The sequence below is a fragment of a genome, unplaced genomic scaffold, assembly GCF_019419815.1.
Source record: "Pyrus x bretschneideri cultivar Hongxiangsu unplaced genomic scaffold, Pyrus_bretschneideri_v1 Contig131, whole genome shotgun sequence".
Taxonomy (NCBI): domain Eukaryota; kingdom Viridiplantae; phylum Streptophyta; class Magnoliopsida; order Rosales; family Rosaceae; genus Pyrus; species Pyrus x bretschneideri.
The window spans coordinates 183,316-197,413 of record NW_025999426.1 but is presented as its reverse complement, the minus strand read 5'-3'; the positions used below and the strand labels follow the sequence as shown (position 1 = coordinate 197,413).

General features: G+C 37.6%; 3 protein-coding genes across 5 annotated transcripts; all 3 read right to left on the bottom strand.

Annotated features, from left to right (window-relative positions):
• Window positions 1-45: 45 nt before the first annotated feature.
• Window positions 46-3,213, bottom strand: LOC103944417 (glucan endo-1,3-beta-glucosidase 8-like). The gene is made up of 2 exons (XM_009354882.3): window positions 2,029-3,213; window positions 46-1,349 (listed from the first exon to the last, which is right to left on the bottom strand). Exons 1-2 carry the CDS (start codon window positions 2,355-2,357, stop codon window positions 230-232), a joined length of 1,449 nt encoding a protein of 482 aa, XP_009353157.2. The 5' UTR covers window positions 2,358-3,213; the 3' UTR covers window positions 46-229.
• Window positions 3,214-5,288: 2,075 nt separating this feature from the next.
• Window positions 5,289-9,835, bottom strand: LOC103944418 (Golgi SNAP receptor complex member 1-1). 3 transcript variants are annotated; one of them, XR_001952964.2, is made up of 7 exons: window positions 9,566-9,835; window positions 7,671-7,910; window positions 6,949-7,116; window positions 6,519-6,632; window positions 5,898-6,116; window positions 5,759-5,789; window positions 5,289-5,469 (listed from the first exon to the last, which is right to left on the bottom strand). XR_001952964.2 is itself a non-coding variant. In XM_009354884.2 (5 exons), exons 1-5 carry the CDS (start codon window positions 9,602-9,604, stop codon window positions 6,003-6,005), a joined length of 675 nt encoding a protein of 224 aa, XP_009353159.2. In that variant the 5' UTR covers window positions 9,605-9,835; the 3' UTR covers window positions 5,642-6,002. The 3 variants fall into 3 exon arrangements, 1 of the variants encoding a protein (XP_009353159.2); XR_001952965.2 differs by having other exon boundaries at window positions 5,759-5,786; XM_009354884.2 differs by lacking the exon at window positions 5,289-5,469 and having other exon boundaries at window positions 5,642-6,116.
• Window positions 9,836-10,502: 667 nt separating this feature from the next.
• On the bottom strand, window positions 10,503-12,924 carry LOC103944419 (myb-related protein 2). Its single transcript, XM_009354885.3, has 6 exons — window positions 12,506-12,924; window positions 12,305-12,381; window positions 12,000-12,060; window positions 11,765-11,864; window positions 11,567-11,636; window positions 10,503-11,476 (listed from the first exon to the last, which is right to left on the bottom strand). Exons 1-6 carry the CDS (start codon window positions 12,765-12,767, stop codon window positions 10,703-10,705), a joined length of 1,344 nt encoding a protein of 447 aa, XP_009353160.2. The 5' UTR covers window positions 12,768-12,924; the 3' UTR covers window positions 10,503-10,702.
• Window positions 12,925-14,098: the final 1,174 nt, after the last annotated feature.

The following is a 14,098-nucleotide window of genomic DNA, read 5'->3' as shown; positions in this document are numbered from 1 at the left end:
AACAAGGGGCCTAAACAAAAGTGTATTTGTGAAAACGAAGGAAGATAACAGAAAATCCGATAACAATATGCATTATTATGGGTCTGGAAATACAAGGCGGAATTTGAAGCTTTAAGATATCAATTTTTTTTAAATTGATCCGTGAAACCAAAATAATCCCACAAGGCCACAGAAGAATGCACCAGGCAAAAGAAAAACAAAATAGTACATCTGAGCCATCTACAAAATCCTACAGCAACAGCAAAGCGGACAGTAACATAGCTAGCAATGCTACGAATAAGGAGGAGGACGGTGTTAGAGAAAATGCAGATGAAGTTGCTATCTGAATTATGAAATTGCAATTCCCTTGTGAGATGTTCTGTGTCGTCAACGTAGCCAAACCTTGGAAGTTACACGACAGATCATCCTGATTCTGAACCTGGTAGTACATATTAAACGCATACGAAGCATTCCCGTTTGCATCCAAATTGTTGCAAGAAGAACCATATTCCAATGCCGTGCAATCCGAAAAGGTGCAAGCATAGTTTATGTTATCTGCCAGTTTGCTCACATCTTTGGCGTTCGGGTTAAACATGCACCATTTTTTTGAAAGATACTGCACATTCTTTGCAGGCACTAGTAACTTGTTCTGACCCTGACCAGAAAGATCGACCGGGAACTTGGGCTGTCCATCATAACCGAAAATTCCCCAGTGACGCTCAAAACTTCCTGGAGCAATGCTCTTTGCATCCTCATCAATAAGTCCAAACAAGTAAACTTCAATATATCCAGGTCGCAGTGGGGTGCCTCTGTTGGTTCCAAGTCTTGTTAGAAGCCCATTATAAAATCTCAAAGCATTACCTGCATTGGCATTCTTGTCCCCGTCCGTTGGCCATCCCACCTCCCCAACCACAATGGGCATATTCCCAAATCCCACTGCTTTCAGGGAAGAGACCAAGGTATCAAAATTAGCATCGAAAACATTGGTGTACTGAATCCCAGTGCCTGTATCAACAATGGGATTGGTATCCCCATCAAAGAAGGCATAGTTGAATGGGAAGTCGTCATTGCCATATAAACTCAGGAAAGGGTAGATGTTTATTGTGAAAGGCGCTTGATTTTTGTCTAGGAACTGGACAATCTCGGTCATTAGTTGAAGAATATCAGTCCGGAACCTTCCTGCAGATGGCACGGGGTTGTTTTCTGGTGAGTTGTAGACATCAGCATTTAAGGGCACAGTAGCCTTTACCGAATCTCCAACTCCGGCTTCGTTAAGGGCATTTTGAATGTTCTGAAGTGCTGGCAACGTAACATTCAGGAATGAACCATTGTACGATGTGAGGAAAGGCTCATTCCCAACTGCTACATATCTGAAAAAATAGCAAAAATGATAAGAAAACTGAAGAGTTTGTAGCAGGACTTTGTTTTCAACAAAGCCGCAACCTTGAAATAAAGCCCGCTCACACATTAATAAGGACATAGATACAGCATATCAGTATGATAGTTCCTTACTCTAATGACATAGTAATGCAGAGAAGAAGAGAATATAAAACAACAATTTCCATGTTTGACTCCTTAGATCTTTGAAAAAAGTTACTGCTAAATTATTGTGCCGTGTTAGTAGTTCCGGGGAATTTGTCTCCAAGAAGGGATACATGCCTAACAAATTTCATCTTTCATTCTGAGACTGATACTTAAGGAAGTGCATGTACTCCATAACAGCAGACAAGAAAAAAGAAAAACTACAAACTGGACTGAAACAGAAAGACGAATCAACTAACCTAACCGGATACTGGATCGGATTTCCAGAGAAATTTATGAAAAGAAAATCAAAAGAGCCCATGAACAAATCATAATCATAAATTTCAAGCCAACAACAAGCAATTCCAAAGTAGTTCTAGGTGATGTGATAAATAATATATCTAAAAATAGAGTAGGACAATCATATCATGTAAGCATTGGTCACAAAAGCAAATTCTATAGCAAAATAGCAATAACAATGAAATCAATCAGGACTATAAAGGGATCGATAGCAAACTGAAGTCATACTTGATGTTAACTCCTCCGTTGAAATTGTAGCGGGTGACGTTGCGGCGGACCCATTCTTTGGCACGTTTGTAGCTGGTCATGACAGCAAGCTGATCATTAGGAATGGCAACCATGACCTCAAGACCACTGCCAGCCAAGGCACTCATGGTCGACTCCTCTGCATCGAAAAGCTTCACTTTCTGAATCCCATTGTCCTTTAGCATCTGAACCACCGTCTCCGGCGGCAACTTGTGGGTTGCCATCGTTCCCCAATTCACACCAAGACCTTCCACACCACTGCAAACACACAACACAGCCACCACAACCAAAACCCACATCATCCTTTCCATGTTTTCTTTTCCTTTTTCTTTTGACGGGAAAATTGTGGGTTTATCGAAAAGGCAGGGGAGGAGGGAAGGGAACAAAAGCAAAAGGCTTTATAGTGTAAATAGGAAGATAAATAAGAGATGAAAGATTAAGAGGGAAAAAAGAAGTTTCCTTTATGCTAACTGAAGAGAAAAAAGAGGGAAAAGTTGCAGGTGGGTCGGAGAATCGGCGATATTCCAGTGATTTTATTTTTCCCACGAAAACTGAGATGGGGGTAGTGGAGAAAGAGGGCGATCCGATCCGATCCGATCCAATCCAATCCCCAATATTAGGAAGGGGAAAAAGGGAAAGCTGAAGAGGAATGAGAATAATAATAATAATAATAATAATAGTAAAGAAGAAGATGGGTTAGTGGGGGAGGGAGGGAGGGAGGGTGTATAGAGGGAAGTTACCACTCCACACGTTTTAGTAAAGTGACATCCAATCCAGAGTAGTGAGAACACCCACAACCACCTGGCTTTGGCTTGTCTGGCTGATAGACAACCCTCACTCAAAGACCGACGTTATACTCTCTCTCCTTATGCAGATGCAAGTATCGCAATCAATATATATATATATATATATGAATCTGATCAAATTCAAAACCCCAAAACCCGCATAAGTAAAATGGTCAGAAATTCCAAGAATTTTGTAAAGGAGGATAAAAATCCAAATGATGAAACGACAAGGTAAAAACCCAATTTCTGGTTCTGGGCTCCTGGAGAGTGTCTGTCTGTCTGTCTGTCTGTCCGTCACAGACTTTTCAATTTTCAAATCGAGGGGAAGGGGAAAAGAGGGAGCTCCTCAACTCTAACGGCTAGAAATTGATTTTGTCACGCGCAGTTTGAGTTTTGAAAACCTCCCCCTAATAATAATAATAATAATATCTACTCCTCAGACTTTCTGAGCACTTTAATAAATTTACCAGTAACGAATATTTTTAAGGGATTTTTGAACTTTAATTCTTGAAAAATTTTAAAATTTAATAAAAATATGGTTAGATTGGATATTGATTTTAGTCCCCTTATATGTACTTAATTCGAATTTATATTATATTTTTATTTTAATATTTAATAGATACCTTATTTAATGTCATTACATTAAAATTAAAATTATTTATTATTATACACATTTTAATTCATTATATTTATTTTACTCTATCTAATTAGTATACCTAAACGTTCGTATCATAATATATTTTACTAAATTAGTGTACCGAAACGTCTGTACCAAAATATATGATACCAAACTAGTATACCGAAATGTTAGTACCTAAATATATTATAATAAACTAGTGTACCGAAATATCCGTATCTAAACATATTATACTAACCTAATGTACCGAAATGTTCGTACCTAAATATATTGTAATGAATTAGTGGCACATAAGAAAACATGCAAAAACATGTGTACCGAAAAATTTTTATAAAAATTTTTCTTATATAAGATACTTACCATAATGAGAATTAAAATTTAATTTATGAACAACATAAAATTATAAATAATAAAGAAAGGCATTTAATATGTTGTCATTAAATAGAGTCTAGGGACTAAAATCAATTTTTAATCTTGTATAAGATATTTTTCTAAACTTTAGCTTATTTAAGGATTAAAATTTAGTTTTTTATATTTTTAAAAGTAAATTTTGAAAAATTGGGGAAGGGAATAACAGTGAGCTGCCAAGTGTGCGTCTGTCTCTTAGGCTCGGTTGGGTTGGATTGCTTTCTTTGCTTCCGATTCGATTCCGATGTGCAAAGTCACCTTTTGATGTATCATCAGAACAAAGCACTTGTCTTTTTCTCTTTCTTTTGGCTTTTCGATTCCAAGTTAGAATCCGAACAAGTTCCGTGGTTTTTTTGTTTATTCAGTCGGAAGCAATGAGAAAAAAAACGTCAATTAAATTTACATGTATGGAAAATCTAAAGGTTAGGTTATGGCTCGGTGACGGTGTGGCCCACTAACCCCTAACTCCGCCCGACATACCACGTTTTTTTCCCACTACTATATCTCATGGGCAAGGCAGAAAGGCAAAGTTCCAACGTTTTTATTTTTTATTTTTTTAATACATTAATATTTTTACATTAAGATAAGATAATAGAGAATTCGGCTAAACCACATAATAGACAATTTAAATTGGTATCAAATTCATCATTCACAAAATTTGAACCTAAAATTTCTCATTTCCATATGAAAAAAAATATCACAAGACCGAAGCACTAGTGACTGGAAAGGCCCAACGTTGAATATGGAGGATGGCACCGTCGTTTCAAAAAGTGACCGTGAAGTTGAAGGAAGTGGGTGGCCCCTTTCACTTTAAATGATCTTTGGTCGGTCGCCTTGCGATAATAAGATCCGATCCAATTTTTTGAAATTGGGAAAGAAACACAGACAGGCCAGGAGGTGTCAAATTTAAAATTTAAAATTTAAATTTGGATATTTTGGTTTTCATTTAATATGATAAATTTAAATATAAAATAAAAATTCATATTTATTTTCTTTGCATTGAGAATGAAAGAAAATAAATTAATAGGTATAAAAGTATTAAATATTGCATTGGTAATGGAAAAAAAAAAACAAAAAGACAATGCTTTAAACCAATAAAAAATTAAGAAAAAACATTTAATATTATTAAAAAAAAAATTGAAGGTGCTATGTCAGCAAGGGGAGAGAAATGTTATTCCAAGTCATGTCATATTAGATTTGACTTCTTCGTTGAAAAACATTACTGTTGTCTTTTTTACCGTTATTGTTAATTTAACATTTTGACATTAGTTAAGAGCCAAGGCCGGTTGCCTGAGCCTGATAAACAAAAAAGCGCCTGCCTGAACCATGTGGAATAATTGCAGGTAAGTATTCGTAGAGGGGTGGGCCGAGTTAGTTCGGTTCTTAGTTCGGTTCCCTGTTAATCCTATATGCTGAAACTCTATCCGTGGGTATGATTGGGGGAATTGTCTATAAACCTTGGAAACCAAATCCAGAAAGTATTTCAAAGACACAAGTTTCATTTATTTGAATAAGTAAATGTGTGACCTTAACTAGAGATGGCTGGTGGTGTGGTCGCTGCCATGGTTGCAGAACCCAAAGAGGGGCACTGTCCTGTGGAGCAAAAGAAATCAGATAATAGATAGGCATAGATAAGTAATTTCTGAACAAGAGAAAACATTGACAAGAGGAACTAACATATTACAAACAATGGTATCAAACTTCCCGTGCCTGTAATTCACTTCTAGTATTTTGGTGGCCTAAGGCCTTCTTTTCCACACCATCATTAATCACGAAATATCTTAATCACGTGACGAGAAACATATTTAACAAAAGTTGATATAAGTATGTTGTTTGCTTCCATCTAAAACAAACTATGTACTAATACATCAGAGTCACTTACATCATTACGCTGGTGGCACGCTGTAACCCTGCTGAAAATCAGAAATTAAATCGACACTCAAGCTCAATGAAAGAACATGAAATAACACGGAATGCCTGCATCCATTGTATTTTGTACTCCTAAGAAACAAATCACTTACAGTAATACAGGTTCGTTCGAGAAAACTCAAGGAAAAAATGGTATCTTTTTCTCTTTCTCACTCACAGATGGTCCCCCCACACAAATGCCTGATCCTCATAGATCCTCACTTTGACAACCAGTAGATAAATATGAGAAATGTGCATACGGACGCAATGAGAGAAAGAATGATGGTATCCATAGACTTTTTACGCTTTATAGCGGACAGCATTTGATTTACCTGCACCATCACATCTTTGAACGTCAATCAAGAGAACTAAAGAGTACAGAAATAATAAATGACAGATATACACATTTCAAGGGATTAAAATCCATAATTTCTTTACTTCATTTTTGCGTTGCCCTTCAAACAAGTCATCCTTTTATTACGCAATAATTTCAGACCAGGCACTTTCTTAGCCTACTCGCCATTAGGATTCATCAAATCTAGTTTTGGTATCAAAAAATTCAGTTAACTTTGTAGTGGTGAAATACTTTCTGCAATTAACCTATTGCATGCATTAACTCTTATTCATAGAATGCAAGAGAAACATTTTGATTCTGTTTCATGAGGGAACTATGTAACAACAAAACGCCAAAGAAATAACTAACACATCAAGGACCACAATTACTGGTTTTATACCGTCGGAAGGCGGCTGCCAATATTGCTGAGCTTCGAATTAATACCACCAAAAGTGGAGCGTTGAAGGACAAGTGAACCGAGGGTTGCTTGAGCTTGAGAGATCACAGTATCCACCTGCAGTAACAGAATAGATTGGGAATTCAATATAAATCACAATTTGAATGCTTCATTTGCCAAACCCCAGATAAGGGATGTAAAATCAATCCAAGGACTCTAAACCACCATCAGCTAAGAGAAGTGCTACCCTACACAATAAAATTCTGTTTCACTTCCTAACTATGAAGACGTCCATTTCTCTTCCGTCAAAGCCATATGATATATATCTTTAGGTCTTTACTAAAACAATCATTAAAACTGGGTCCTAATAAAACGGATCACCACCCAACTTAATCTGTACAGATAAAAAAATGTGTCACTTTAATTTCCGTACCTGTCCTGTACTTCGGCTAACAGCAGCATGCTCTTTGAGGAGAGCGTTTTCAGCAGAACCAACGCCATCTTCCAAGTCTACTCTTGTTCGATCAAACTCCCTAAAATCCTCAAGGAGTGAAGCATGCTCTTGCTTAGCTCTAAGGCTGTTGCGGAGACGATAGAACTCCTGCACTTCAATCATGATTCATGTCTAACAAAAAATTGAAATCTGCTGGGTTCAATCTTAGGAATTATATGTTTTATAGCAAAGACAGCACAAATGATTCAAAGAATGTACAAACAAAATTGAATAAAATTCAGGATATTAGTCGCTTCACCAGCATATAGCATGAGGCCAAATCTCAAGCTATCTTGCTGAAAAACGAATAGTAATAATAGATCTGTAACTTAGAGCTCAGCTCAGAATGATCATCCACATTTTGACTGTTCAAACTCTCAATTTCAATTCCAGATAGAACTCGGAACACTAATGAAAAACGAAAAACAAGGGATTGGATAATGACCAGTAATACAAATTCCTTCTTAAAAACATAAGGGTCTTGACTTCAAGAGATTTATAAGGTGGCATGAGAGCTCATAGAACACGTCATTCATGCCGGTTGGACTATGGATCAACCCACAGCACATTCAAGACACCTTAGCAACATATCGTTCAAAAAAAACAAAACTGCCATCCCATGTTCACCTTAGCATATTTAAGAGGCCAGATTGCCAGAATACCTGAGTGAGATCTTGGAAAATTTCTTGATGTCTAGTCAAGGTATGAGAAACCATTTCTGATCCTCCTGATGATACCCATGCTTGCATTTGTGAATTTACTTGTTGGAGTTGCTTTAATAGTCGATCAATCCCAGATTCAAGATCATTCTCGGCAGTACCAACTTTTGCAGAACCCTTTGCAGAGACAAACTTACGATAAGAATTCATCTGCTCATCCAACTGCGCTTCAAGTTTCCTTGCCTGAAATTACAAATAGATAAAAAAAAAATCATTTTAAGAAAGCAAAATTCCCAGTTATCTAGATTTAGTATGAAGGGAACTACATGGAAGAGGAAACAAATGAAAAAAATTAGCATAGCACATCCGTGATCATGCACTTTACAGACAAACGGAATTAATATTTCCATTTAGGTTGAGCCAATGTGATTATATTATATGATATGTAAACAAACTCGATGTCTTACTGAAGTACCTTCGCTTAAAAGATTCAGAAAAAATCAGTAGCTTAAACCAAATATTCAAAATTCATGCTCAAAAAGTGACACTGGGAATCAGAAGGCCAAGTGAAAATCCGTGCTTCACCTAATACTAGTACCTTCGTGATAGCAAAATGTTCAACCTTTCAACACAATCAGGGAGTAAAATTCATAAGTTCAAGAAACATATAGGAAAAAAAGAGATGCACTAACTGAATCTTGAAATATTCACCACGAAGTCTTTAGCATTCTTGAAAATAGTATCATGATTTAGATGAGAAGCTTAATAATAAGAATCCCTGGATGAGTAGATTGTTACCACAGCTCAACCTTGTTCTTTTTTCATCTTTCAGTCTCCCTTGTAACAGAAGTGAAGAATGACCGGGCCCAGACTTTTTCAAATTGCACATATTTAATATTTCTTTAGCTGAGGATTATATCATTGCTCATCAGGATGATGCTGACGTCCAATGATCTACTATTTTCGTTAGAGTGTGCACGAATGAAAATTGAGGTGGTGGTGGAATCATAGTAGTGATTTCATGTTAGACATTACTACCAGGGTTTTAAAGGAGGGGAGGGTGTTGGCTTTCTAGGTCTGTTTGGCATTCAAAGGCCCGTACCAAAGTAGCTCTTTTTCACTTTGGGCCTATGCTTTGAGGAAGATGTTCTTATATGATGTCCATAGAGGAAAATCATTATTTTGAATTGTCATACGCAGAGAGTATGTCAAGAAGAGGGTCATCTATTACTGCACAGATCTAATCGTAGTTCTCATTTAAGTAATGACACAGGCGGCAGAAGAGGAATGCTATAGGGACTTTGAGTCCCATACAACAATGGGGCCCTATTCAAAATTGCTAGTTGAAGTTAAATTTTGATCCTGTGCCTAGCTAAGGTACATTAATCTTCCAATAGAATCCGATTTGAAATTTTTACTAGAATTTCTTTTAATTCGTTTTTGTTAACCAAACAGAACTATATGCCGCAGGCAATTGAGCATGATTCAATTACAAGTCTTGTAACTTTCCATATTCTTTTCTTCAATCAAATTTCTCCACTTAGCAATTACAGTTCTGATCGAAGCTAAAATTTAACAATTTGTTGCTAGAAGAAAGGGAATTTATCAATTTAACTCACCAATCACAAACAAATCCAAATTGACGATAAAAGTTTGAAGAAAAAAACGCAAACTGATCTCAAACAATACAACCTACCGACAACTTGAACTAAAAGAAAAGGCAAAAGCAATAAGCACTAGTCTAGTTGCAGAATTCAAAGCTGTTATCGAAATGGATAATATCTAAGGCAAACCAAACAGGATTCAGGAAATCGTCAGTTACCCGAGAAAGTTGAGAATTGCGAAGGAGGAAATCATACTGAAAGTATTGATCATCGCTGAAGAGGAAAAAGGAGTACCTGTTTGCGAAGAGCGTCCCATGAGCTCGGCACCTCCATCTCCACCGACACCACAAATACAAACACAAACAAAAACACAGAGGCCGATCTTCCAAAATTGAAAATCAAATCACTTGTCGTTTACGTTTCACCACAAACAGAACCAAAGGTTTCTCCTTCTTCTTGGTCGCTTGATTCAGATTTTGAGAGGGTTGGGGAAGTGGGGTTGTATGGAGACGGAGACAGGCGGTCTGCTTTCAATTTTCAACGGCAGTTTGTTGTTTGGCCGTGGCCTCCTCCTCACGATATTTCAGATGCGTTCGAAACGAAGAATTAATTATCTTCCAAAAATAAAATGGCGTGGGGAGAAAAGGTCCAAACGAAGAATGTTAAAAGACTGGACGGTGGTGGTTGGTCCATTACCAAAAGACCAATGCGAGCAGAGGCCCACTCCAATCCAATCCAATCCAATCCAATCCAAGCTGCACACAGACCGTTGTACGTGCCAGAATTATAGGGAAAAAGAATTCAATGAGCAATTAACCCCAAAAAACAACAAAAAAATGCTAAATACCTTGCCAATGTTTATTAGAAAGGGTTTATACTGTTTTATATGGTATAAACTTTATAGCAACTGTTTTCTGAATTATACTTCCATTGGCATTTTGATTCATGAATTTGGTCATCTCAAAATTTGTCATACGTTACATTTTGTCTTCCTCCGTCATTTCTGTCTATTTAGAGATGACCTTAATCTTTCATACAGTTCATTCTTTTGCATTCATAGTCTATTCCTATCATGAAATAGAGCCCCACACCACACGAGATTAAGACGACTTTGATTATGATAACGGTACAAGCTTTAATGTGATCGACAACCGTGTTCGGAGCCTAGGGGAGATTGGGTGGATTAACATTAGAGTTTACTGAACGAACGTGAGATCAAGACATATTCTGCTTTCTAGTCCTGGAACTCTCAATCATATATAAAAAGATATTACATCCTGCTTGCCTGAGCTACTTGTTATGTAATTGATCTAAATTAATAGCTCGATTGAACAATACGTTTGCAGCACGCTATCATGCTCTGTCTATCCTTTGGTATGAAGCTGAAATTGCAGTGTTTTTATCCCTTTGATTCACCCACTGTAAGCCTACTTAGCTCCAGCTGAAGCCATTCAAGTCAAACTGTCTGCAACTTGAAGAAGCATCATTATCATCATGAGCATTTAGGTCTAGCTTTGCTACAAAGTAAGGCACTGATCTGTATCCTTGAGAAACTTTCGCACCCTTGACTTTAGCTGAATCGGACCTGCTGCTGTTTGTTCGTTCTAAAAAGCTGCCATCTGAGTCTCTTCCCTTGCTATCGAGATTCCATCTTTCTCCTTGTAGTCCAATGCTCATGGATAAGTCACTAGACCTTGTTTCTGCAGCAGGGAACATTCTTTTTTCTGCATCTTTACTTATGGAGGAAATAAACATGTTATTGTCCTCCATATCTTCACACCAATTAAGTTGACTAGTGTTTTGGAGCATAGGCGGCTGCGCTCGTTCTGTATCTTTTTGTTCCAGGACTGCTGTCACCCTGCCTTTGTAATTTGGTCTTAGAGGCACTCCACTGCTGTGTATCTGATCTTGGTCCTTTTTCGATCCTTCACAAAAAGTTAGGCAGCTGTCCATTGAGCAATCGGTGGGCTGCTGGTTCGTTTGCGTTTGCTGAGGGCACAATCCCTGTAATTCTTTGAGCTCTGTGAAGGAAGAGTTCAAGCATTGGGTGGATACTTTGGACACAAGCTCAGAGAGTTGAACTTGGGCAGCTTCAAGTCCTACTGTACCTAAGTTTTGTCGTCCTAGCGTCTCCTGGGCTTTCTCCAGCACAGACTGCAGGTATTTTCCTTGAGACTCTATACGAAGTTGCAAGTGCCGCTGAACCTGGTTTTCGGTCAGAACAAATTGTAAGAATAACGCTGCTATAATGGGAAAGAGTTTTTGCTCTACTGAGTGCCAAGAGCACGCCCTTACCTCAAGTTGCTCATGTAGCCTTCTCTGGACTTCAATTTGCATCTCTAGTGTTTCAGTTATATGTAAGCCTCTGGAATTAAATGAGAATTGCCATTGTGAGCCTAAATCTCATACATATTGAGGTAATTATAAGATGATAAATAAATGAAAAATTAACAGATGATCAAGCGGGTAAATGAGTGGCAGCAGGCAGCTTACTTGTTTGATTGGGGTGCAATGCCAGTGCTCATAGTGTTCATCTGACTTCCATTTGCTTCAGATATTAATCTTTCTCCTGCCACTGAAACTGGAACTGGACCTGTACATATACAATATCATGGTCCAAACTATTAACAATGTTAAATTAAACTGGCTGTAAATTAAGTGTAAACCAATCAATGTATATATATCTTAAGAGGAGGAATTGAACAAATGATTAGTCTCCTCTGCTTACCAATTTTGGTGAGGCTACTAGTAACGTGCCCTCCATGCAGATTCTTGCTAAGCCTGTACTTCTGTTTGACAAAAACCAAAAAAATGACTGGCTTAAAATTGATTTCAATTATAATGGCTGGATTAAAATTAGTTTCACTTTGTTGCTTGGAGCTGAAGAAAATGAAACTAATGCTTCAATACTTGATTGTGGCATTTTCCTTTTTAAAATGGCCGATTAAATTGCAATATAATTAATTAGAACTAAATGGAGAGTTTGAAATCAGTTGAACTTAATGGTGGTAGAAAAACATTGAAGTAAAGTACCTGAAGATGACTCTTTAAGTGGTATAATGTCAGGCCGGGAATCCCCATAAGTTTCATAACCGTTTTTGGAGTAGCCTCTGCATAACATTGGAAATCATCATAACTTTATTAATTAAGTGGAATTAATATAATGATCAGCTCAGCTCTCAGCTCTCCGCTGGGAGCTAGCTAGTATTAGTAAGTAAATAGAGTAGTACTCACTATCTGCTCCTCCAAGCTGGTTAACTGCCTCGATAAATCGCTCGTGGAGATCGGGGGTCCATTTGAGTCTAGGCTTGGCATCGGTTGAGAGGACAAGGCCTGAATCTCCTGCAGGGCTATTTTGGTCACCTTGCTGTAGAAACAAATGCCTTTCAGAAGGGATGTTAGGCATCGACATTCTGCTTGAAGAAGCAGAGTGGATGATCTTCTTTCCTTGGTGTTGGTGTTGGTGTTGGTGCTGCTGCTGATGATGGTACATCATTTGTATATATAAAAAATATTATTCTGCCTTCAACAATCAAAACTTAGTCTCTCTTTTTGCTTCTTCTTTCTTCGATCTCCTGGATATATTTATCTGTGTATTTCTCACAGAACAAAGGGTGTGGTGAAGATGGCTTTTATAAGGCAAGCGAAATTGGTTTGTGGGGTATGAATGATATGAGGGGAATGGCATGGCAATATGATATATATGGCATACAAGAAGAATCTCAAGTGAAAACTAACTCATCAACCAATCAAATATTCACAGCCACATCCAGCAACTTTTTCCTTTCCTTTTTTATGCTTATAATTGTGTGGGAAGTGTGATTGTGGACCATGCAATGTATGTACCCATTTGAATTTCTTGATAGTACCACAGTAGATTGGCCCACATGTAAAGCTCAACAGCCACACATGTTCTACGTCATTCAATTCATGATTCACGCAAGGGGCATGTGAGGATATGAAGTTAAAAGAGTCCCACATTGATAAAAGGATAAATTTTGCATGTGTTTATAAGTAATTGAACTACTTCTTACATTGGCAATATTAGTTTTATGGTTGAACTTCAACTTTCTTCACAACCTAACATTAATTATTTACATTTTCTTAGACTACGAGTAACTTAACTTAATCACTTTCCCTTAGTTATATGAAAATCGTAATGCTTAATTTGTATTATTAGATGATTTAAGTACGTGTATACCAAAATATATTGATCATCCACCATTTCTTTATTTATCTATATTTTCTTTGTGCGCGCGCGCGCGAGGGGTATTCCGTATTCGTATCCATTCTCGTGCTCGTGCTGGCAATGCCAAAGCTGCTGGGAATCTCATTCCCTCCTTTTAGAGATGAGGAGAATCCAATCCCACTATACATGGCCTTCAAGGGCCCCCCCTTCACCTCTCAAGTCCTCAACCGGAAGGTTCTTAGAATTTCCATATCTTTAGTAGTACAGATACTTGTAATCGATCCTTCACCAATATTGCGTCATTTTCCTTGACTGCTCTTGACTCTTGGGGGTAGTTTTTGTTTGTGTGAGCGGCGTGCGTGTTATTTTTAGGACTCGTCACTTGAAGAGGTGTTTGTTTCTCCCGTTGTGAATGTGTGTATGATATATAAATACTATTACTTGGCTGTGTGATGGATCAGCATGTTATATAAATACTATTACTTGAGACAAATCAAACAAGGTTTTGGTAATTATTTCTGGAGTATTTTGGAGAGGCAGATTCTGTTGACTGGAGCACCTATATATGATCTAGCTAGCTAACAACGACAAAAAGGAAAAAATTGGGAGAGAAGTTAGAGATATTGAGATGCTGCCCT

Coding starts and splice junctions, on each gene's coding strand:
- LOC103944417 (XM_009354882.3), bottom strand. CDS start 2,357: ATGGAAAGGATGATGTGGGTTTTGGTTGTGGTGGCTGTGTTGTGTGTT. Junction 1,350..2,028: donor AACGGAGGAGTTAACATCAA/GTATGACTTCAG, acceptor CTATTTTTTCAG/ATATGTAGCAGTTGGGAATG.
- LOC103944418 (XM_009354884.2), bottom strand. CDS start 9,604: ATGGAGGTGCCGAGCTCATGGGACGCTCTTCGCAAACAG. Junction 7,911..9,565: donor GGGACGCTCTTCGCAAACAG/GTACTCCTTTTT, acceptor TTGTAATTTCAG/GCAAGGAAACTTGAAGCGCA. Junction 6,117..6,518: donor TTGGCAGCCGCCTTCCGACG/GTATAAAACCAG, acceptor GTGATGGTGCAG/GTAAATCAAATGCTGTCCGC.
- LOC103944419 (XM_009354885.3), bottom strand. CDS start 12,767: ATGATGTACCATCATCAGCAGCAGCACCAACACCAACACCAACACCAA. Junction 12,382..12,505: donor CCAGCTTGGAGGAGCAGATA/GTGAGTACTACT, acceptor AATGTTATGCAG/AGGCTACTCCAAAAACGGTT. Junction 12,061..12,304: donor ACTTAAAGAGTCATCTTCAG/GTACTTTACTTC, acceptor TTTGTCAAACAG/AAGTACAGGCTTAGCAAGAA.